We start from the raw sequence: 23,143 nt of genomic DNA, 5'->3' as shown, positions 1-23,143 counted from the left end.
TTCCCATGTCAGGAGGCTTACATTCATCTGATACTCTGGCTCTAGGGGGCTGATGCTTGTTTCTGGCCACCACGGGCACCTGCACTCATGTACACACACACACACACACACACACACACACACACACACACACACACACACACACGGTAGCACACGTCAGTAATATCAACAGTTGGGAGCCGGAGGCAGGAGGATCAGGAGTTTGAAGCCATCATCAGCTCCATAGCAAATCCAAGTCCATGAGACTCTGTCTCCAAAGGCAAACGATCCAAAACCTTAATGAGCCTCCGATGTCTTCCGGTATCTGTTAGCTTCTGAGTCATACAAGGTTGCTTCCAAGATGGGATGTTTCAATTTGGAGGAAAGAGAGAAAAGGCTAACATTCCATTCGTTCCTGTGGCTCTTAGATTCTCCCTGCCCTGTCTTCTGATGATCCCTGAGTATTAGTGGCTAATACATACTCACATACACACATGCACACATACACATACATATAACATACATACACACATGCACACATACATATAACATACATATATACATACATACACACACAAAACACACATCACACAAAACACACAACACACACACATGAAACATTTAATCATTTATGGGTGAACACTGAGCTGTTATCCTACAAGATACTTATAGGCAATGCGATAAGTTGTGTTGCAGTGGTAAACACTGCCTACAAAAAACCAAAACAGCTTTCTTCCATGAACCCAGGCTGACAGCTGCAGTAAACTGTGAGCATGAACACAAATATCCATAAACACAAAAGGCAATTTGAGAAGCCTATGTGTTTAACAAAAACACATAGTATGTGTTTAACAAAACAGTAGCAATTGCTTTCCTCACTGGAGCCTTTTAGGTCCCCAAGCTCAAATAGTTGCCCTGGCTTACGGTACCAGACATGAGTCCCCCACCCCCACCCCCACCCCCACCCCGTCCTGGAGTGTGCCTCCTACCAATGAGAAAGCACTTGGTTGTGCTTTTAACGTTTATGCCACTATTGCGTATTGCCGCAGGCACATCTTATCTGATTTGTGGATAGTTGTGGTTTAAATGCGATGTCCCTCATAAGCCTGGCAACTGAATACTTGATCTGGGAAGTACATCACTGGGAGCAGGCTTTGAGATTTCCAAAGACTCGTGCCATTTCAAGTTAGGTCTCGTTTTCCTTCTTACAGTTGGTTATGGGAGCCCCCAGCTGCTGTACCCACCCACTACATAACAGAAGTCGGCTGCCTCTGCTCAGCCATCATGGACTCCAACCTTCTGGAACTGTAAGTCCAAAAGAACCTTTTCCTTCTATAAATTGCTTTGGCCGCGGGTATTTTGTCACAGTCACAGAAAAGTCACTAATGCAGTAGTGTACTATGTAGCAGGCCTACCAGTGACAATCCTGCCCCATCAGCCTGCCTGGCACCTCCTTCCTAACACTATCCAAGCCAGCAGTCAGGGATGGAGTTTCCATTTCACTCTCAGGCTGATCTTTCCATGCCGCTGTTGAAGCATGTGGTATCGTCAGCAGTAGGGACTTACCACTCCCACATAACTTCTGTTATGTGACAGACCACAAACTCCTCCCTGGACGACACCTTACAGGAAGGTGACCTGCCTCTGGAATTAGGAATTTTTTCATGCAACAATATTAAACAATGAAACTTTTTTTTTTTTTTTTGAGACAGGGTTTCTCTGTATAGCCCTGGCTATCCTGGAACTCACTTTGAAGACTAGGCTGGCCTCAAACTCAGAAATTCACCTGCTGGGAATAAAGGCGTGCACCACCACTGCCCGGCTAACAACTGAAACTTAAAACAAAAACAAAAACAAAAACAAAAAACAAAACAAAACAAAACAAAAACCCAGAGAGTTGGCAAGGTCTGTGGAGGCTCACTACCATACACTTCAAACAAGTGCCAGGAGCTGAGGAGATTTAAAAAAAAAAATTAGCTAATATCATATTTTCACACAGATCAGTGTTGGGAACAGTAGCATGCATGTGGGATACTACCTCAGCTAGCCTTCCATAATCCACAGTCATTCCTCATGAGCCACCCTGCTTCCTCATCTTGGGACACTGCTGTGGGGCTAGTACTCATCTCCCTGCCTCCAATGGGCTTGGTGGGTCAGCGTGCACTGCTTGGCCTGGCTAGGGGGCCTGGGCAGTATGCTCACACTTTTCACCTGTCATTGCAGTTGACTTTCAGGGGATCTATACACTCAAGGCTGCTACTGTCGCCATATATGGCTGCTGGAAGGGCCCTGGCCTGGGCGGGTGATCTCCACATAGCCCAGTATATTCTTCTATAGGGCAGAGATGTACATAGTATACCTGTTATTATATATTATGTGCATATATATATATATATATATCATACTTCTGGTCCATAGGAATAACTGTCTACCCCTAGGACAAGCTTAATCTTCTCCACATCTGCTGACTTTAAGCTTCTTTGCACTTTTTTTTTTTGAAGATTTATTTATTTATTTCATGTATGTGAGTACACTGTCGCTGTCTTCAGACACACCAGACTAGGTCATCAGATCCCATTACAGGTGGTTGTGAGCCACCATGTGGTTGCTGGGAACTGAACTCGGGACCTCTGGAAGAGCAGTCAGTGCTGAGCGGTCTCTCTAGCCCTGCCATTACACTTCCGGTAGGCTGTTCCTCAGACCCTAAAGCCACCCGGAACCTCACTAGCACACATCTTTCTATCAGCCCCGCCACCCCAAAGCAGCTTGTCACAGATCTTGCAGCATGTGCTTCTGAGGTAGCCCGTGGCAGCCTCGTGGTCGGCAGCCTCCCCTCTCAGGGTTTCCTAGCTTCACTCCTTACCTCTTCGGGGTCTTTCAATATTCTTTCCCAAATGCTTTTAGCAAACGCCCTCCCAGCCACCATCTTATTTTTCTTACATTACATACTAAGCATTTTGCCAGTTTATTGAGTTTATGGTATATTTTGTACATCAGCGAGCATTCAGCAAATATAAGCGGATGACTGGAAGAGGACTTTTCTTTTGGAGATTTTTTTTAATCGCACCATATGTTTTGATGACAAGCAGTTTTCACAAACTAGCTTGAATATTCAAATATTCAAATACTTTGAGGAAGTTAAAACATTTCAAAAAGAATGATTAGTAATCTTGAATATATTGTAGAAAGTAAAAAATTTTTAAAATGTGTTGGAAAATTGTTAAAGATGGCCAGTCTTCCTGAGAGGTGATTTTTAAATACAAATGTAGGACCTTGAGCTGTGAAAAGCAAAAAAACCAAGTCACTTAAGACAGGAAATAAGATAAGATTTATCCAATCAGATAAGGTTTAAGGGTAAAGTGTGTTTTGTACTGATTGAAGGCTGGTAGGAAATGATAAGGGTTAATAATAATGTTGTATTGACATTTTATGGTGGTTTGAATGAAAACAGTCCCCACAGGCTCATAGGGAATGGCATTATTTGAAAGGATTAGGACATATGTGGCCTTGCTGGAGTAGGTGTGGCCTTGCTGGAGTAGGTGTGACCTTGTTGGAGTGGGCGTGGCCTCGGAGCCTGGCCTTGTTGGAGTGGGTGTGGCCTTGTGGAGTGGGTGTGGCCTTGCTGGAGGAAGTGTGCCCCCTGTGAGTGGGCTTTGAGGTTTCAGAAGCTCAAGCCAGGTCCAATGGCTCACTCTCTCTTCTTAGTTCCTTCTCCAGCACCTCGCTTGCCTCCTGGCTTCCAGCCGTAATAGGCTAAACCTCTGAACTAGAAGCCAGCCCTGATTAAATGTTTTCATGTATAAGAGTTGCCGTGGTTGTGCTGTCTCTTCACAGCAATGGGAAACCGACTAAACCACATTTATTGTGACCTTAACCTGAGAGCTAACATGGGACTAATTGCTAAGTATCATGTGCGGTGCAAACCTTTATGTTCCATTTTATAGATAACCATTTTAAGGCTTGGAGTTTTTTTTTTTTTTTTTTTTTTTTTTTTTTTTGGTCCAGCGTCCCAGGTGGAATACTTGAACCTGGCTGGATCTGATGATGCCAAAGTTCGAGGCACGGATGCTGAGAGCAGCTGCGTCTCACACGGGCTCAGGATGCAGCTGCTTTGATGAGCAACAGATGCCAGAGGTGGGCTGCAGTTAAGGAGAAACTGAGGAAGGAGTAAACACCGTTAGCCATTAGATATCATACAGTAGTTAAGATGTGCCTAGTGTAAGGAGCGCGTGGGCACAGCCCAAATGGAGGAAGGGTAAGGAGAAGTCGCTCATCACCATCTAACTGTAAGAAGTTGATCTCTGCTCTCTGGATGCTTATTGGTAGGTAGCTGCTTTCCCATTGTAGAGTCTTTTAAAACCAAGCATCTTTGCTGATTTAGGGAGAATTACTTTTTTCTTCATAAGACTGAAACTCTTGCTAAATATCAATCAGTCACTACAGCAAAGCCAAAGCTAGAAGAAGCAGGCAGTGTGTCAGTCACTTCAGATCTCCCCAGAATTAATCAATAAAGTAGGAGGGCTTTGTCCGTCTAAACTTTACATTGCCATGGAAGATAAAGGCAAACCATTTTATCTAGAAAAGGAGGAAAACGCTCCCGTTAATCAGCCTCCTCTCTCAGGTTGGCAGTCGCCTGGATTTGGGGGCAGGCTGTCCCTGTTTAGAGCATTTGGCAGTAAAAGATCAGAAGCCATGGCCCTGGCGTTCTTTTGGAGGATTTGAAACAAAAATTTAAGCATCTATCAGAGCCTTCAGCCTTGACTCTGTGTCTGTCCAGTTGAGCACAGTTCTCAACCTGTTCCCACTTGAGTGCACTGAGGGAGGAGGCACACTCCCACCTGCATAAAACCCTGCCTTCACGAGGAGTGAGAGCCAGTGCACTCTTTCCCAAGATAGGAGCCCAGCATCTGAGAAGCATGGAAAAAATTCGTCTGGAATGTTACTACCTCTCCAGCCAATCACTAACTGGTCATATGTAAAAGGACATAGGTGAAAGGTCATATGTGAAAGGTCACTGAGTTGAAGCCCTGACTTGGGTTTCTTGCAAGTTCTATTGTATCTCTTCTTCATTTGTAGCACTGTTGGCTTCCATCCAGTTCTTTGGGGAATAGGGGTGGGACACACACACACAGACACACAGAAGTCTTAAGCTTTTGTGCAGTGGTGGGAGATTTTCTTAAGGAGTTGACATTAGCATATTAGCGAGGATGTAGCTTGGATGGCTGTGTAAAGATAAGAAATGTTGTTTCTAGTTTTTCCTGTGGCTTTGTTGTTGTTTGGTTGTTTGTATTTCTCATCTTTGAGAAATACAATGGCTGTGTAAAGATAAGAAATGTTGTTTCTAGTTTTTCCTGTGGCTTTGTTGTTGTTTGGTTGTTTGTATTTCTCATCATTTTTGCTTTCTTTCTTAGAAAGTTTGTTTGTTTGTTGTTTGTTTTGGAAAAGGGTTCTTGCTGTCTGGCCCAGGCTGGCCCTAAACTTACAGCTTCAGTCTCCAGAGTGCTAGGATTACAAGCTGCTCCACTATGCCCGGCCACTTCCTACTCACTTCTTCAGCACAACCGACATTGCTCTGTAGCTTGGGTTAGCCATCACCGAATCACTAACAGTCACTGCCTGGTTCTGGTGGCGTCTTGTAGGCTACTCTGTGCTCTGTGACAGACTCTTGCCAGAGCAGTGAAGAACGAGGTTTTCCCCCATGGGGTATTTGATTATGAGGCATCTGGCAACGGCTGGGAAGGCAGAGAGATGAGGAGCTGCAGTCGTGCAAATTAAATTAATCTTGTGTTCTAAAACCACGAGGCTTCAGAGCTGTAGCCAGCCGTGTCTGGCTCTGCTGCCCAAGAGTTGCTTATGTTTGTTTATATTTTCCAAACTCTGATCTCAAACACATTAATTTAGTAGTTACAGCAGTCCAGTAAGCTGATGCAACTGGCCAGGACCCCTACACGCCTGCTCCGATGTCCATGTTTGCCAGTGTACTACTGTCCCATGGGAGATCCGATGTCCATGTTTGCCAGTGTGCCACTGTCCCATGGGAGATCCGATGTCCATGTTTGCCAGTGTGCCTCTGTCCCATGGGAGATCCGATGTCCATGTTTGCCAGTGTGCCTCTGTCCCATGGGAGAATTGACCTGGGATGCGGGGTGGGGGTGGGGGGGTTGTGATTATTTCCACCAGGCCTTTTAAAATCAAGCAATACTTAAAAGAACTAGTAAGATGGCTGTTCCTAAGCCCATGGTGGAAAGGCACTGAGGAACACCCACCGTGGGGATATATGACTTAAACGTCAGCACCTAAGTTACAGACCTCCCCGGGGTGGTAGTCTGAGGATAGCGTCTTTCCTCTTTGCAGAGCCATCAAAGGTATGGTCCACACCTGCAAGGCCCAGAGAGGATAATCTGGCAAGGCAGTTAAGCCTCCGCTCAAATTTCTATGTGAGTCTTTACCTCCTGTACCTGAGGTAACCTGAGTGCCTGACAGATACTTAAAACCAGAGGGACCCCAAGGGACATCCTCTTTGAAGGTGGCTCCGTGCGTGCGTGCGTGTGTGTGTGTGTGTGTGTGTGTGTGTGTGTGTGTAGAAAACAGACCATGTTAACATGGTGAAAACATGTACACACACACTGTGGATTGGGGCTTGAATTCCAACACCACCTCTATCCTCCTGGTTTAGGCTCTGTGCCTAGGTCTTCATAACTGCAAGACAGGCAGGCATACTAAGTCTGCAGGAATTTGTCAGGAATCAGAGACATCAGGTGTGAAATATATAGCTTCAGGTCTGCCATTTACTTTGCACCCATTAAGTCTATTCTTCCTTCTTCTAGCCTTGATGTACTTAATCCAGGCAATCAAAGGGACAGCTCCGCCTCTCACGGCCACTGTACAGACATATTGTAGGCCTAGCCACCATTGCTGCAGTCCTTCAAAATGTGCTCCTCCCTCCCCGCTTCATGGAGAGTTCTTATCTAAAGTTTATAAATGGCTGCACTCATTTTATTTTTGTTTTAAACATTTAGATTATGGGGAAGGACTGTGCTGCGCGTTGCAGGGAAAGGAGGGAGAAAAATGGCTGCTTACGTAATACAAGCTCCAACAGCGAGGGAGGAGGGACGGAGGATGGGAACGGGGATACTCGAGTTTCCCGTTCCTGCCCACTGTGCGTTTCAGGTACATAGCTGGATAGTAATATTAATGGGCCTTTAAAGCTCTTTGCTCTATCAGAACTCATCCAGCCTGAGTTTCCTTAGGCCATCTGCCTGTAGCTCCACCAACACTGCTAATTCGTGAAGCGAAATCTGCCCATCTGTTGGGTGTAATTCACGGGATGTTTTAGAAGCGGCCGATTGCAAATACACTATGTTTTGGCTTGGGGGCCTTCCTGTGTTGCCAGAATCGAGTTTGTTTAGAAATGAGGTTTACTAACTTTCAAATAAAGCATCTTCAAGCGCGGCGTGATGGACAAATTACCCCCCTCTAGTTCATGTTAGAATAATCCACCCTCTAAATCTGCTTGACATTTCCCCCGTCCGTGTTTGACATCAATTAATCACTTTTGCAGCATCTTAATATGCTGAGAAGTAATTGTATAACATCCCACATCTCCAGATCCTGTCAAACATTTGTTTGGGTGTGTGTGGATATATATTATAGTAATTAAGGCATAATTACATTCATTGTCTTGAGAGAGGGTCATTTGGATCTGATTAATTGTGGAGTTTAGTGCCAAAAAAAAAAAAAAAAAAAAAAAAAAAAGTCAGGTTCGCACGCGCTTGGCCTGTAATCAAACATCTGGGACTGACATTTTGGTCATCAGAGGTAGCGCCCTTAAAATACATTATCAAAGTTCCTCTTTGGACAGTGTGCAAAAGTAAGTGTGTGTGTGTGTGTGTGTGTGTGTGTGAGAGAGAGAGAGAGAGAGAGAGAGAGAGAGAGAGAGAGAGTGAGTTGGGGTTTGGGGGAGAGATTGTATCAGTGAATATTGAGTCAAGGTGAGGAGGAATGTCCTGTAAAACAGCTCTAGCTGGAGCGAAAACTTTTCCGGCCTGCTTTGACTCCATATATGGTGTTCAAGTAAAATTTCAGGGACTGCCCTTTTGCTGAATCTTACTACAACACACACACACACACACACACACACACACACACACACACACTCACTCACACACACTCACTCACACATAGTGGGGGATTATAAGGACATTCTCACCTGGACATAGTGGGTGTGGTGAGGTCCCCTCCAGGTGCGACCCCTGGGACGCAGTCGGTGGTCCTCTGTATTATGGGTATTCAGTAGGCACAAGAGCGACCATGTCACACCTTAACTGGCACTTCACAGCCTCTTTGGTACAGGCCAGGACTTTTGGTCCTTAGCTCTCAGGCGCCCTGACCCTACAGTAAAGGTCTCAGGTGGATGCTGCCAGGGGGCTCTGCTACGGGTTGCCCACGCGCGGAAGCCCTGTTCCCGCAGGGCTGGCCCGGGGCGGTGGAGGCGGCGCCGGAGGCGGGAGTTGGCGGCGGCCGCGTCCCGGGCAGCGGGCCCCGTCCGCGGCCAGCGCGCTCCGCCGTCCTCCCTCGCTTGTCTGCTATGCTCATATTTGGACTCGGCCGCCCGTGCCCAGGAATTTCCCGTCATGCCTCCCGCCGCCCCGTCTGTCGCCCGGAGCCGGGAGGGAGGAGGGATCGGACAGCGGAGGCTCGTCTTCCCCAAGAGTGCGCGGCGGACCCTCCCGTGCCCAATCGCGCTCTGCCTGGGTCTCTGCCTAGCCGCGGCCGCGGCCACCACGACGCGCGGTGAGTCCCCGCCTCGCCCCATCCGGCCCTCCGATCCCTCCGAGTCAGCCTGGGACCCGGAGTGTTTCCCCCCACCCCCACCCCCGTCCCGGGAGCGCCCGCGCCGCCCCCTCAGTCTTGAGAGTCATCCCCCTGCCGTAGAGTCTCGGCGTGGACCCCGGAGACGCTCCTCGCCAACGAGGGGACAGCGCAGAACGAGGTCAGGCGGGAGAGCCCGCGCCCCGCCGGCCGCCGCGCTGACACCTTACCCGTCCCCAACGGGAACCTGAGCCGCCGTCCTCGCGCGGGTCCTCGGGGAGGCTCAGTGAGGTGGTCGGGGGCGCGGGCTGCAGCTCCGAGGGCGCGTCTCTCTCTCTTTCGGGCCTCTCCGCAGCTGCGGCCGGGGGATAACGGGCCAGGGCGTGGGAACCAGGAAGGCGTCGCCAGGCCCCTGGGGACAGGGGCGCACCCCGGACCGGGCTGGCGGCTCATAGGCCCAAACAGGTACCAGCAAAACTCCAGGGGGCAGGTACCAGTTCTGTCTTCTTTTCAAGTGAAAACAAGCATCAGAGCCCCCCCCCCCCGCCTCCCTTTTTATTTCTTAAACTTTTCCACTGGGCTATTTCAAGTCAGACTATCTGAATAAAAAGTACTGTTCCTGCCTTTGTAGGTTATGCGATAAGTGGGGGCAATAAGGATTTAAAAGAATTTTCTTTGAATCATATGTAAAGTATTAGAGAGCTTTCTTTCTTCTTTCTCTCTCTCTTTCTTTCTTTCTTTCTTTCTTTCTTTCTTTCTTTCTTTCTTTCTTTCTTTCTTTCTTTCTTTCTTTCTTTCTTCCTATTTCCATTGCGTGTCAAAAAACTAATTATTTGAAGTCCAAAGGGGAGGTTTTAAAGGAAAATATTAAGTTGCAGGGGCTCTTGAATTTGGACAGAGTAAACAAATCAAAGCTTGATTCATTTTGTCTGGCAAGGCAAAACGTTATAATCACCAGAAACCTGGATTATGTGGGAGGTGTTAGGTGGTCGCTGTGTTGCCTATGGCTAGGATAGCCTGAACTGTCAAAATGAGGTTCGGCTAGCCAGGACACAACGCACACTTGAGTTGACAGTCGACTACACCCTGTGCAGCATAAAAGACAAAATAGGTTTTAAAGGTACTTTGATGTATAAAATGTTATCCAGGGAAGATTCTCAGGGTTATAGACTTGACGAAGTGGTTTCTCAGGACCAGTGGTACATAGTTAAGTATACCCACTGCAGTTTGTAAGTGCTTCCGTTAACAATGACGGAAGTTTTATGTTTGTTCTGGAACATTGTACTTCGGAAAGGACCCACCTTTAAATCGACTCATATTCCTGGGGCTGCTTTCTAACGCTCATTCTTGGGAATCAACGGATTCTGACTAGACATTTTATCAATGGATTTCTAAAACCTGCTGGGCTGGCTGATAAGGAACAGATTGTGCTGAAAGGGAGTGTATGAATGATTATTTGCGTGTGTGTGTGCGCGTGCGTGTGTGCGTGCGCGTGCGTGTGCATGTGTGTGCGTGTGCGTGCGTGTGCGTGTGTGTGCGCGTGTGTGTGCGTGTGTGTGTGTGTGTGTGCGTGTGTGTGCGTGATAAGTGGACTTACTTGATGTCTGTGGTCAAACAGCCTTTGAAGACCAAAGTCAACTGTGCCATGGCCTCTTGCCAGTCAGTTCTAACACCAAGTTTATATTTGGACTATTTAAACATAGTTCTAAAATTTGTTCCTACCTGATAGTCGAATTTCTGATGCTTTTAATAGTTCCCTATGTGGCTGTCTGGGTTTTTTTTTTTTTTTTTAACATTAAACCCAGTAGCTCTTTGCCATTTAGATTGTTGTCACAGTGCCTGAACTGCCTGTCTGCCAAGGTTGCAGGACAGAGCATCATTTAGGCTTCGAATCAAAGCAATGTTTCAACTTGTAAAGTTACTTGTTTCAATAGTTCAGCTGAAATGTTGAAAGTATCAGGACAGAAGTCCTGTGTCTAACACCTAGCGTGGTGGGGCATTCCCTTTCATCCCAGCACAGAGAAAGAAGCCAGCAGGTTTTTTGTGAGTCTGAGGGGTTCGGAGAGCAAGTTCCATCCAGGCCAGCCACAGTTTGGTTGTCAGACTGTCAGAAGAAGAAGAAGAAAAAAAGTCTAAAAACTATCCCAAATTAAAATTCATCAGTTTTTCTGATGTATTTTTTCACTTAATGAGCAAACATAGATACTTAAACCATCAGAAAACAAAATTAGGAGATGCTTTTGAGTTTCATCATAATCTAGTCAGAGCCCTTTTATATTTTAATTATATATATACATATACATATGTATATTATATTATTATATTACATACACACATATGTGTATGTAATATAATGTATATATAATACATATAATATAAATTACATATATAATGCTATATATAATACATATAATACACAGACACACACACACACACACACACATAGCATCTGGGGTCGATGAATTTGGTTCCAAAGTTTAGCTGCTTATTCTGTAAATGCCTCTCAACTGCAGGATTTCTCTGGTACAGTTTTTGTTTGCATAACCCTGCAGAGCCGCCCACTCCATTCCTTCAGACATCCGAGTGTCAGTCTTTGACTTGCTCCGCGTGTTAAACTGGTCTCCACGTAGTTGCGTCCGATAGGCGTGGCTTCAGCTTTGGGGAGCCGGCTGCCTCACAGAAGGTGCATATCCGAACGGAGCGCCTCTAAAGTTCCGTCTTGTACTTTCAGAGAGTGATGCTCTGTCACTGGCAAACGTCTGCCTGCCCTCTGTTGGTAAACCGAAGCCTCTGACACTGTCTGATAACTTGGTTTTTGGTATTTGGGTCTGGGGAGATACCATCAGAGTTCACCCAGGACTTCCTGCCCTCAAAGACTGTGTGGTTAGTTACCTGGGGAACCTCCCAAACAAAACCCCCTCAAGTGATTAGTCGCTTGATAATCCTGCCCCTCAGAAGACTCAGTTCCATCTACCAGCCCGGGATCGTGAACAGCCACTGAGTTGACACTTCCTTAGCATTTCTTATGCTGACGTGGATCTTATGACTTTACCTTGACTGCCCTTTATCTCCTATTTCTAGGGCGTAGGTAATTCATTCCTGTAAAATGCTCTCCATGGCCCTTGATCCCTGTTCGTATATCCCATTGCCCAACAGTCTGACATTTTCTTTTGAGGCCTTTAAGAGAATGTAGGAAAAAAGAAACAGAACAGCAGCTATAAATGAGTCAGCTGACTTTGTGGAAGGTTTTGATTACTACTTGTTTCAAGAAACGGAAATAAACCAAAACGAGGAGTTTTGAGCTTTTAATCAAAAGGAAGGAAGGAAGGAAGGGGCTAGGGAAAGCACTGGAAGCCCATTGGAAGCCAAGCACAGACTGACCTCATTCGGGCCCAGGGTCGTGATAGATAACGAAGGCCTGGAACATTCTATGTCTCTAGTCTTGGCCTTCATATGTCTGGTCTCTGGCTGGTTTTGTTCTTATTCTTTGTAGCTAGCTCAGCAGCTACACTGTATTTCTGTGTCCCTTGATCACAGTGCAAAGCTGATTGAATGTGCCTCAGCAGAGGGACCTGGTAACACCTACTGTGGGTCACATGGTCTGTCTGGATTGTCCCCCAAAGCCTCTTTTCCTTCTAGTATCATGTAGTCTAGCCCTGTAGAGAGCTTGCATGAGCCTTTTCCTGTATTAGATTTTGGGGTTATTTAGTCTTTACACTACGTACTTTCTCCTTGATTGCACAGTGTGTAGGAGCCGAGACATTGCCTGCGGGCACTAGACCTCTTGCGTCTCCTTCTGCAGGAATGCTGAGGAGACCTACTGGGAGTCAACAGAGTGTGTGTCACACCCGGGAATTCTGAGCTCGCCATGTGATGGAGTTGTGAAAATCCTGGGTTGATAGCCATCAATCCATTCTGTAGGATTTTCAGGAATCCACTAGTGAAAATGTTGAGCCCAGGTAGCTCTCTCTATAAAATTTGTGAAGAGTGTGTTAATGATAGAGTCATTCAAAATAGAAAGAATTTAGGGAGCATGAGTTCCTGAGGTTTGGCTCACGATCCCAGCCTTTTCTTTTCATAGTGGTTGATATGGCCTCTTGTGAAGCCTTCCATATCTAATATCTAACTTCCTTTAGCTTCTCCTGAGGCTTGTGCCACCCAAAACAATAGACGTTCACTATGTGGCAGGCTAGGCTCTTGGCGCTCTTAACAGAGCCACAGCCATGTTATATCCCGACTTTCCACATTCTGAAGTTGTCACGCCCTCTGCCCCCTTCCTTCCTGACCTCTGCCCCCTTCCTCCCTGACCCCGCCCCCTTCCTCCCTGACCCCGCCCCCTTCCTCCCTGACTCCTGGAGCGCAGGTGTACTGTTCTTTCTTATTCTTTGTTTCATAGATTTTCATAAGCTTTTCCGTGAGCATTCCAGTTTCCTCTGTGAAGATTGAACACGTAAAAGACAGGAAGTCTCCCCATCAGCTGAAATGACACAGGAGAGAAGGGAACGAGCAGCTTGTGTGGGAAGGGAACGGCCTTGCTTGCACACATGATACTGTGTCAGATGCAGCCAATGCAGATGGCACAGAGCAGATGTAAACAGGACTGTGAAGGTGAAGAGGTGGAGAATTTGGTTGAGCTCAGAAGGTGCAAGACTCGTATTGCTAAAGGCCTGGGGATTTGGACTGGTCTCATTAGCTATGAAATTGGAGTTTCTTGATTCCTGGAATGTTGCAATCAGAGTTGAATTGCAGGTGGTATTTCTAACAGCTCACAGGATGAGTGGAGTTGGCAAAGAAAGTATTGAGTGACTACGAAGCAAGGTTAGAGGTTTTTAGAAAATGAAGACCCAAACTGGGGAGTGGTAATAGGGTGGGGAATCCTTGGGGTGTGGGTGAATGGGCTGAGATCATTAAGCAGATACTGGGAAAGAGGTGGGTAAAAGGTATTGGCTAAATATTAACTCTGGGTGACCCAGAGAATGTGAGCTCAGAACAGCTTTATAAATGAGACAAAGGAAGTATTAGCTATAGATCTTTCCTGCTTTGGGCACCCACAGGACATTCCCATGGAAGTGTGTGGTAGGCTCATGTGTGGCCGTGGAAGTGGGTTGGGGAGCCATGTGTGGCGGGGTGTGGAGGGAGAGCAAGCGGGACTGGGAATGAGCCCTGTGTGAGAGAGGAGGGCTAGAGAGAAAGGTAAGAGGTGAACAGGGTTGGCTTGCGTCAGAGGAAGGACCCGGGAAAAGCATCCTGAAGAAGACCGAACCTGATAAGGCTTCAAAGGCGATCCACTCGGCATTCTGTCTGCGAGCTGCTGTGCCGAAGGGGCGTGGCTTTTCTAATTGCGCATGAACTATGTAGGGAATACTGAACAGCAGGTACTGTGTCTAGAACGCCCTCAACCTGCACAGTGGGGCTGCTCCTTTCCCACCCTCCTCAATACAACAGAACTTTCAGTTTTTCCGTTAGTTCTGGACACATTCTGTTTCACACCCCTCCTCGGAACCTCCTTTCATCTTCTCCAAGAATGGGCAGGCAGTGAGGACAGTTACGGGGTACTCTCAATTATCTGCCTGGCTCCGTGTCTTAGGGGCACTCTCCATCGCCATGGTCAGGTTGTCTTTAAGAATTTTTGACATTTTCTAAAAATGTATGAATCCGACTATCACAGCATTCCATTTTGTACTAACACACACACACACACCCTGAGAGTCTTGTGTCACCTGCATGGTTCCAGCACCCGTGTGCTAGCCACCCTGGCCACTGTATCGTGGAGAAGCGTGGCTATCTGGTGTCAGCTCGGAGGATCCAATGCATTGATGACTGAAGGGAAGTCGAGAGAAAGAGAGAGTTCAGTTCCTTGGCTTGTAAAGGAACACCTGTAGAGGGCGCCAGACCTCATTACGATGGTTGTGAGCCACCATGTGGTTGCTGGGATTTGAACTCAGGACCTTCGGAAGAGCAGCCAGTGTTCTTAACCTCTGAGCCATCTCTGCCTGATTTGGGGTTTCTAAGGACAGTGTCCTCACATGTAGATAGAGAGGCAGGTTTGTGTACAGAATGGAGTATGAAGAATTGTTTCTCCCTCTCAAAAATAAAACGGAATGTCAGCACTTCCACGGCTACACTTTTTGGCAGCTGTAGACTGAGGAGATGCGTAATAGCAGAAAGCCACTCTGAAAGTCTGAAAGCCAACGTTTAATAAAAAAGCACACCCGTAGGTTTGCAAAGTGCAGGTGTGGAAATCATGACCTACAAATCCTGCAGACTGCACTTGCTCTCCACCTTTGCAGGTATTCTCAGGGACGTTCTGGATCCAGAGTCCCCTGGGTCATGCTCTCTCTCTCTCTTTACAAAAGGAACTTCTTCAAAATCCTGTCACAGCACTTGCAACCTGTTTTTATTCATTTATTTTTAATTTTTAAAGGTTTTATTTTCCCTTGGCCAGGTAATATACTAGCTGAGATTGTATTATTAAATAGTCTCAAGGCTGAGGAGACAGAAATGGTATGCTTCAAAAACTGCATTTTCAGGCACCATTCCTAGGTCTATAATGTGATTTTTTTTTTAAGATTTATTTATTTATTTATTTATTTACTTATTTATTATATGTAAGTACACTGTTGCTGTCTTCAGACACTCCAGAAGAGGGTGTCAGATTTCATTACGGATGGTTGTGAGCCACCATGTGGTTGCTGGGATTTGAACTCAGGACCTTCGAAAGAGCAGTCAGTGCTCTTAACCACTGAGCCATCTCTCCAGCCCCTATAATGTAATTTTAAGGCGAAATTTGCATAAGCCATTTATAGCACTCATTGTTTTGGCATAACTGTCTGCCATTATTATATAGCATAGAACGGACTCTTACAGTCTCTTTATTTAATGACCAAGGAAAGCACTTGAGAACCTAGGTCAAGTTTATGCGGTTAACAAGAGTGAGCTTGTGAGACCATCCTGGTATAAGTCCATCTTGTATTTGCATGCTTATCATTTTACTTGTTCAGATGCTTGTGAGCCTTCATGTGGTTCATGGGAATTGACTTTTTTTGTTTGTTTGTTTGTTTTTCAAGACAGGGTTTCTCTGTATAGTCCTGGCTGTCCTGGAACTCAGTTTGTAGACCAGGCTGGCCTCGAACTCAGAAATCCACCTGCCTCTGCCTCCCAAGTACTGGGCTTAGGACCTCTGCTCGCTCTGGTCAACCCGGCTCTCTCAGTCCCTATTCGCTCCAGCCCAAAGATTTATTTATTATTTTACATAAGTACACTGTAGCTGTCTTCAGAAGAGAGCATTAGATTTCGTTACAGGTGGTTGCTGGAATTCAAACTCAGGACCTTCAGAAGAGCAGTCAGTGTTCTTACCCGCTGAGCCATCTCACCAGCCCTCCTTTTGCTTTTGTTGTGTTCGGTGGCTACAGACTCTGGGCTTGGTTGGAGTTGGAGAGAATTCCAAAGTGTGTGATAGGGTAGAGGCTTTTCTTTTTGTAGTGGGTTAATAACGAAAGTGTGGCCATGTCTCCTGGGACCTAGTCCAGATTGGGTAAGGTACTGGGCAAGTGACTGTAAGAATTCTTGGAGTTCTAGTGTCACAATAATCAAAGGGAAAGTTGGAAATTGAAATGTCACTGTCATTTTTGCTTCTGACTTTTTTTTCAAAAAATTATACTGTTTTAAATTTTTAAATTTTAATTATTTTTTATGTGTATTGGCATTTTGCCTACATGTATGTCTGTGTCATGTCTATACAGTGACCATGAAAGCCAGAAGAGGGCAGTGGATCCCTGGAACTGGAGGTATAAATGATTGTGAGCTGCCATGTGGATGCTGGGAGTTGAACTTGGGTCCTCTAGAAGAGCAGCAGCTAGTGCTCTTAACTCCTGAACCATCCCTCCAGCCTGTTTCTGATTTCTTGATGTTAATGTGTCAGACTGTCTTAGTGCGCTGGGAAGAAAATGGTTTGAATGCAGAGGTTGTTCACCTGTAGGAAGAGCAATCTGAAACATTGCAGGCTCATTTGCATATGCAGGCTCATTTGCATAATCACCCAGTAGTGCTGCAAGAGAGTCCTGCAATGGCCTGAGAGGAATGGTGGGGGGCAGTTAGGAGACTGTTCTCCTAGCTTGTTTGTGTTCAAACCATTTAACTTTCTTATGTCTCTGTTTCTCTATCTGCAGAGTTGGCAGGTTTACTGCCAACCCCTGATGCTGCTTTTAAGCATCTGTAGTCTGTGGGTTGTCTGAAAATCTCCCAGGAGCTTCCATAAATTTTAATGGAAATAGCGTAGATAATAAATTGTATAGAGTTACGTTTTTCTTGTGATGCTTTAAGTTTCACTGTTCAGTTGAACTATCCGCAAACATTGTCTAAGATCTTATTTTTGAACTTTGTATCCTAGTGTGCCCAGTAATTGGATCTACAGCTAAAGTTACATAACCTTTTTAAAGATTTAGTGCTTATTGGAAAGATAGGCTACAGTATACTAGAAGTATCACATGCCCTGTCTGAAGTAACAGCATTAAGCACTAGAAACGATGCCTTTTTCTTTTTTTAAAGTGTAGCAGCCAAGAGTTGGAAGCATGTCTCTGAGTGGAAAGCCTTCTTTCAAAGGTGTGGATAACCAGCAGAATTTGCCTCTGGCCATGCTAAAAGTAGATTGAACTCTCACGATCAGTTAAGGGAAAAATGCTTTGCTTATGTGATCACTCATCTCAGTTTATTAGTAAGCTTTTCTCTTCTTTATTCAAAATTATTTCGCACATATAGAAAGAGTAAGTCACCTGTATAAAACATACAGACCTTATTTTAAAAGTCTCGTTCCCCCTTCCAGCTCCTGGATAGTGTTAAAGCCAACTGTGTGAAGTTGCCCGTCATGTCTTCCTCCGCCTTCATCACAGTGCTTTGAGATTTTTTTTCCTCAGCAATGAAAGTGTCAGCTCATCTGTCTTTGTCCCTAACTGTAGAGGAAGCTTCGTATTTCACTGTTGAGTTCTGCACGCCCTGGTTCTTTATTTACAGATGCCGACCATCTGCGGGGGACAGTGCGTGTTTTGCTTTTTCCCTCAAAATATTGTGTTTCTATATTGGCGTGCAGCACACACCTTTAAAATAGACCAACATTTCTTAAATTTTTTTACTTTTATTTATGTGTGCCAATGTGTGCCTCTGTACACACACACACACATATCGTGGTACACTTGTGAAGGCCAGAAGGCAACTTGGAGAGAGTCAGTTCTCCCCTTCCGTGTATTTGAGAGATCAGACTCTGGTTCGGAGACTTGGTGGCAAGCGCCTCTACCCGATATGCCATCTTGCTAGCTCTAAATATCGTGTTTTTTTTTTTTTTTTTTAAGGGAATGTTTATGGTCTCACATGAATCAGTTAACACCCTAGGATTTTTCAGATGACTTGTGTGTGCCGAGTGATACTCACTTCCTCTGTCGGGGCACATAAAGCTATTAATAAGAATGTTCTTCTAGCATGAAATGACCAAAGAGGGGAAAATAAAGATCTGCATGGGGCTGGGAACAACTGGTTTTCCACTAACCCCAAATTACAGACTGTAAGTGTTCGCACACGGAGCAAGAGCCCTAAATACTACTTACTATTTTAAAAAGTGTACAGTTGAAAGATTAAAATTAGAAGTAAGAAATTAAAACTTTTCATATGATTTAAAAAAAAAACCCTCCAGTTTTCCAAAGCTCTGGGGAAACCTTCCTAATACCTCTCATTTAAACATTCTAGATTTCTCCCACAAAACAGAAAGCCCATTTATCCCAGCATCCCTTGAGATTTAACTTAGTTTTTGGTTGGGGGGGGGCTATTAATTTTTTTTTTTCATTTTTTACTGTTTGAAATTTTTAAATAAACTACAGCCCCTCCTGGGTCATCTTCCCAGTGTCCCCTCCCAGTTTTATGAGCTCTGTGTTCAAACCCGCTAAATTTCCTAGGTGTTGCCTGTGTGCACACCGGCTTAGGTCTGTCTGCTGGAGTGTGGTTAGGGACTGGATCTCTGAGGAAAATGGGCGTAATCTCTCCCGGTAGCCATCAGTTTTCAATGGCTCCTCAGCTGGGGTGGGATTTTGTGACTCCTCCCCCTGTCTGCGCCTGGATTTTTGTCTGGCTTGGTCTTGTGCAGGTCTTGGGCATGCTGTGAACAGAGCCCTGCAGCTTGCTTCTGCCTCATCTGGCGGCACGGCTTCCCCACAATCCTCCCTGACTTCTTACTCCTGTAGTCTTTCTGTTTCCTCTTGCATGACGATCAGGGAGCCTTAGGAGGAGGGTCTGCTAACTAGATGTTTCTCTTCAGGTGAGCTGTAGCGCTCCGTGTTAATCATCATCTATTAACAAAAAGAAGCCACAGGTGAGTGTCGAGGGAAAGTAATCTACAGTTGTAGAGATAAGCGCTTAGGAGACAGTTTAATTCCATGTCCAGTTAGCATTATAATTGTAGTTGGTTCTCCCTCAGGGCCTATCCTCTACCCAGTCACAGGCTCTTGGGGGCCAATAAAGATGCTCGACATGAGTTCCCTCTGTAGAGTGGACCTCAAATCCAACCAGAAAGTGGTTTGTCGCTATCATAACATTTGCGCACTTCTGCATTGGTTGGCAGGTCTTTCTAGGAACTCGCTATTGCCGAATCAGAGCTGAGTAACCCAGCTGAGTGCTTTAGCCCCTGAGTAGCTTTGCCTGGGTAGCATCTTCCAGCATCTGCAGAAGTAAATCTTCCCAGTGAGTACATGTTGCGCGCGCTCAACTGGCCAGGAAGAACGACGCTGCTACAGGATCCTTCTGCACACGTTTATTCAATCCTGATTCTTCTTGTTTATATCTCCCTTGTTTATATCTCCCTTGTTTTTATATCTCCCCTGTTTATATCTCCCTTGTTTTTATATCTCCCTTGTTTTTATATCTCCCCCTTGTTTATATATCTCCCCCGAACCCTGGGCCTCTCACTCCTTTTATACTCTCAGTTCCCATCCACGCACAGCAGGCCACGCCACCTCACCAGGCACGCAGCTTCAGCTAATCAGGGCAGCAGGGGCAAATCTCCACCAAATTGGATTCACCTGTATCCTGGTACACCTGCGCAGCACTCAAGATGTTTGTGTCTTATATGAGGAAGTCAGGTGCAAGTCATATGACTTAGCTGCAGTCCCTGGCGCCTTTAGGACTGCCGCCACACCCGCTCCCCACAATTCCCCCTTTTTTCTTTTTTGGCAGAGAGAATGTCTGTAGATAGCCCCCCGCAGCCATGCCCCTTACCCGTCCTTGGGAGACAAACAGCATTGGTTTGATCCCTGTCTTAGGTTGGTGACATGCCCAGGGAGTCTTATCACTGACTACCTCTCTATCATGCCAAGCCACACCTGGGGAGATTGTGTTTTGCTTGTGGCAGGTGCATCAAAAGGCCAGGATGTTGATTAATCTATGGCCAGATCTTAATCGCTGCAAGCAAGCCTCATGGGTGAAGGTAGAGGTCTGATCCCCAGTGTGCAAGCATAGGGGCCCTACACAAAACCATCCCTTAGGCTCATCACCCAGAGAGGTCTTGGCCAGCTCCCGTGTCGTTTTTCCCGGGGGAAGGGAACTAGGACACTGAACCTTCATGCAATCAGACGTGCCTTCCACAGGATGCCAACAGCAAGCTATCCTCTGTGCAGTGCTTAGCCTCGCACCCCACGGCATAACGCAGCATAATTTCTTTTAGAGCGGCAAACCGAATCTGAGGAGATTGTCCCGCCTCCACTGCAGCAAAAGCCTACGCTACCATGGCGAAAGTGCGGACCCGCACACTCTGCACCTAACACATGTGCCAAACACAAAACACACACACACTATAACAAGCATACATCCCAGGGCTCTCATCCCCGCTCATCTTCCCTAAAGCAAGGGATAGATAGCCAGCGGGGCTATCTCTTTAAGGGGAATTCAGGGATCAAAAAGCGTGGAAAAAATTGAATGTCATGTCGAGCTGGTATCGGCTTCTGGAATACCGAAAGGATCTCTCATCTCGGCTCCATCCTTTGTGCGTGTGGGATCATCCACCACATCCACAGGGGCAACTGGATCAGGAGCCTCATTCTTGCAGCGTCTCACCAATCTCTCCGGCACCCAAAGAGGTTCCGTCTGGTCCTGTGGAAACACACAAACAGACCCTCTCGCCCACGTCAACACCGGATCTGGTCGATCCTCTCCAAATCTCCGGACAGAAGGTCCACCTACAGGTGGCTGCTGAGGAGGCATAGGGAGGAGGCGCAGAAGCTAATTCGCCTTCCTCCTCCGCCTCGACTCTTTTATTTTGTCCTTTCTGTCCACCTGATAACACTGTGTCTCCTTTCTTTTTCCTTTTTCTTTTTAAGCCCTTCTCCTCTTCCGACATACTTTCTTGTTGCTCTATAAGGATTTTCTGACCTGTCTTGACTGCCTCTTGATTCAAACAGTAACAGAGTCCATATATCAGAACAAACAAGACCAAAACTATCAGACCTACCCACAAAGGGTCAATGGGAGAAAAAAGCATAACTACTCAGCGAGGATCTATTGATCACTACACTGAGGTTATCATAGTTCCTTAACTTGTCCCCAAACCGGGAACCTTAACGTGTCCCAAACCGGGAACCTTTCGTTACCTTGTGCCTGCTTCCTGGCAACTTTATACTTGCCTCTATTTTATCCGAGGTCCTTCCCAAACTCCTGGGGTCGCAAGTTTCACTTACCGTGAACTTACCCTGCCTGCAACCACTGACTGCTGAAAGTTCTAAACTTGGTGGGGGAGTCGGTTCCCCGTACGGGCCACCAATTGTCACGCCTGCTCTCGACCAGCAAGAACGATGCGACCACCAGTCCTTCTAACAGCAGTTTATTCCGTCTTCATCTTTCTTCTTTCTCTTCATCAGTACCGTTCCCCAGCTGAAGAGTTCTGAATCCACGCCGGATCCTTCTCAACAGTCTGTTTTACAGGAACTTTTATTAACCACTCCTTCCCCGTGATGCAGTTCTGAATCCTCCCTGTAGCAGGGGGTCTTCACTCATGCCTGAAGATGTTTCTTTTCCCGGGTTTCGGCACCACTTGTTGCGCGCGCTCAACTGGCCAGGAAGAACGACGCTGCTACAGGATCCTTCTGCACACGTTTATTCAATCCTGATTCTTCTTGTTTATATCTCCCTTGTTTATATCTCCCTTGTTTTTATATCTCCCTTGTTTTTATATCTCCCCCTTGTTTATATATCTCCCCCGAACCCTGGGCCTCTCACTCCTTTTATACTCTCAGTTCCCATCCACGCACAGCAGGCCACGCCACCTCACCAGGCACGCAGCTTCAGCTAATCAGGGCAGCAGGGGCAAATCTCCACCAAATTGGATTCACCTGTATCCTGGTACACCTGCGCAGCACTCAAGATGTTTGTGTCTTATATGAGGAAGTCAGGTGCAAGTCATATGACTTAGCTGCAGTCCCTGGCGCCTTTAGGACTGCCGCCACACCCGCTCCCCACAAGTACCGGTTTGAGTTTTCCACGTTCTAAGATTCAAATACATGAAGTTGTTAGTAATAGGGTCTTCCCTCTCAGAATATCAACAGTAGTAGAAACGACCTGTGATATTTGGGGGCCGTCTATGGGATCCCACTGACCAACAAAGTCCTGAGGTTTCTATTGGACAGGCTGCGGTGTTTGGGAGTGACACTGTACTCCCATTGTGGCCTTGTTGGAGTAGGTGTGACACTGTGGGCATGGGCTTTTACACCCTAGTCCTAGCTATCTGGAAGCCAGACTTCTCCTAGCAGCCTTCAGATGAAGAGAAGATGTAGAACTCTCAGCTCCTCCTGCGCCATGCCTGCCTGGAGGCTGCCATGTTCCTGCCTTGATAATAATGGACTGAACCTCTGAACCTGAAAGCCAGCCCCAATTAAATGTTGTCCTTATAAGAGTTGCCTTGGTCATGGTGTCTGTACACAGCAGTAAAACCCTAAGACATGTGGGGTGTGTGTGTGTCTGGGTATGTGTGTGTCTGTGTGTGTATGTGTGTGTGTCTCTGTGTGTGTGTCTGTGTGTGTGTGTGTGAATTACTGTGGTCTTTTGAGTATGTCTACTAGTATAGGCTCATGTATTTGAATGCTTGGTCCCAGTGGGCAGAATGATTTGAGAAGGACTAAGATGTGTGGCATTGTTGGAGAAGATGTGTCCCCGGGGACAGGCTATGAGGTCTCAAAAGCCCACATCCTTTCCGGGGCCTCTCAGCTCCTGCTCCAGCACTGTGCCTGCCCGCTGCCATGCTCCCCGCTGCGATGGTCATGGACTCTAGGCCTCTGAAGCCACGAGCCTTCAGATGAAGTGCTTTCTTCGGTATGTTGCCTTGGTC

General features: G+C 46.3%; 1 protein-coding gene and 1 long non-coding RNA gene across 3 annotated transcripts in view; one reads left to right on the top strand and one right to left on the bottom strand.

Annotated features, from left to right (window-relative positions):
• Positions 1-2,928: 2,928 nt before the first annotated feature.
• Gm4473 lies at positions 2,929-8,558 on the bottom strand. Its single transcript, XR_001779656.2, has 2 exons — positions 8,189-8,558; positions 2,929-6,113 (listed from the first exon to the last, which is right to left on the bottom strand). It is a non-coding gene; the product is annotated as a predicted gene 4473 (long non-coding RNA).
• A 35-nt stretch (positions 8,559-8,593) lies between these two features.
• Positions 8,594-23,143, top strand: part of Msrb3 (methionine sulfoxide reductase B3) — a 117,912-nt gene continuing 103,362 nt past the window's right edge. Inside the window, exon 1 of one of the 2 annotated variants that reach the window (XM_006513766.4) lies at positions 8,594-8,772. In XM_006513766.4, coding sequence (XP_006513829.1) covers positions 8,613-8,772 — 160 coding nt within the window. In that variant the 5' untranslated portion in view covers positions 8,594-8,612. The remainder of the gene's footprint in view (positions 8,773-23,143) is intronic. The other variant, NM_177092.4, reaches the window with a different exon arrangement.

The sequence above is a fragment of the Mus musculus genome, chromosome 10 (genome assembly GCF_000001635.26).
Source record: "Mus musculus strain C57BL/6J chromosome 10, GRCm38.p6 C57BL/6J".
In the NCBI taxonomy this organism is placed as follows: domain Eukaryota; kingdom Metazoa; phylum Chordata; class Mammalia; order Rodentia; family Muridae; genus Mus; species Mus musculus.
The sequence above is the reverse complement of the archived record's forward strand: the minus strand, read 5'-3'. Positions and strand labels throughout refer to the sequence as shown.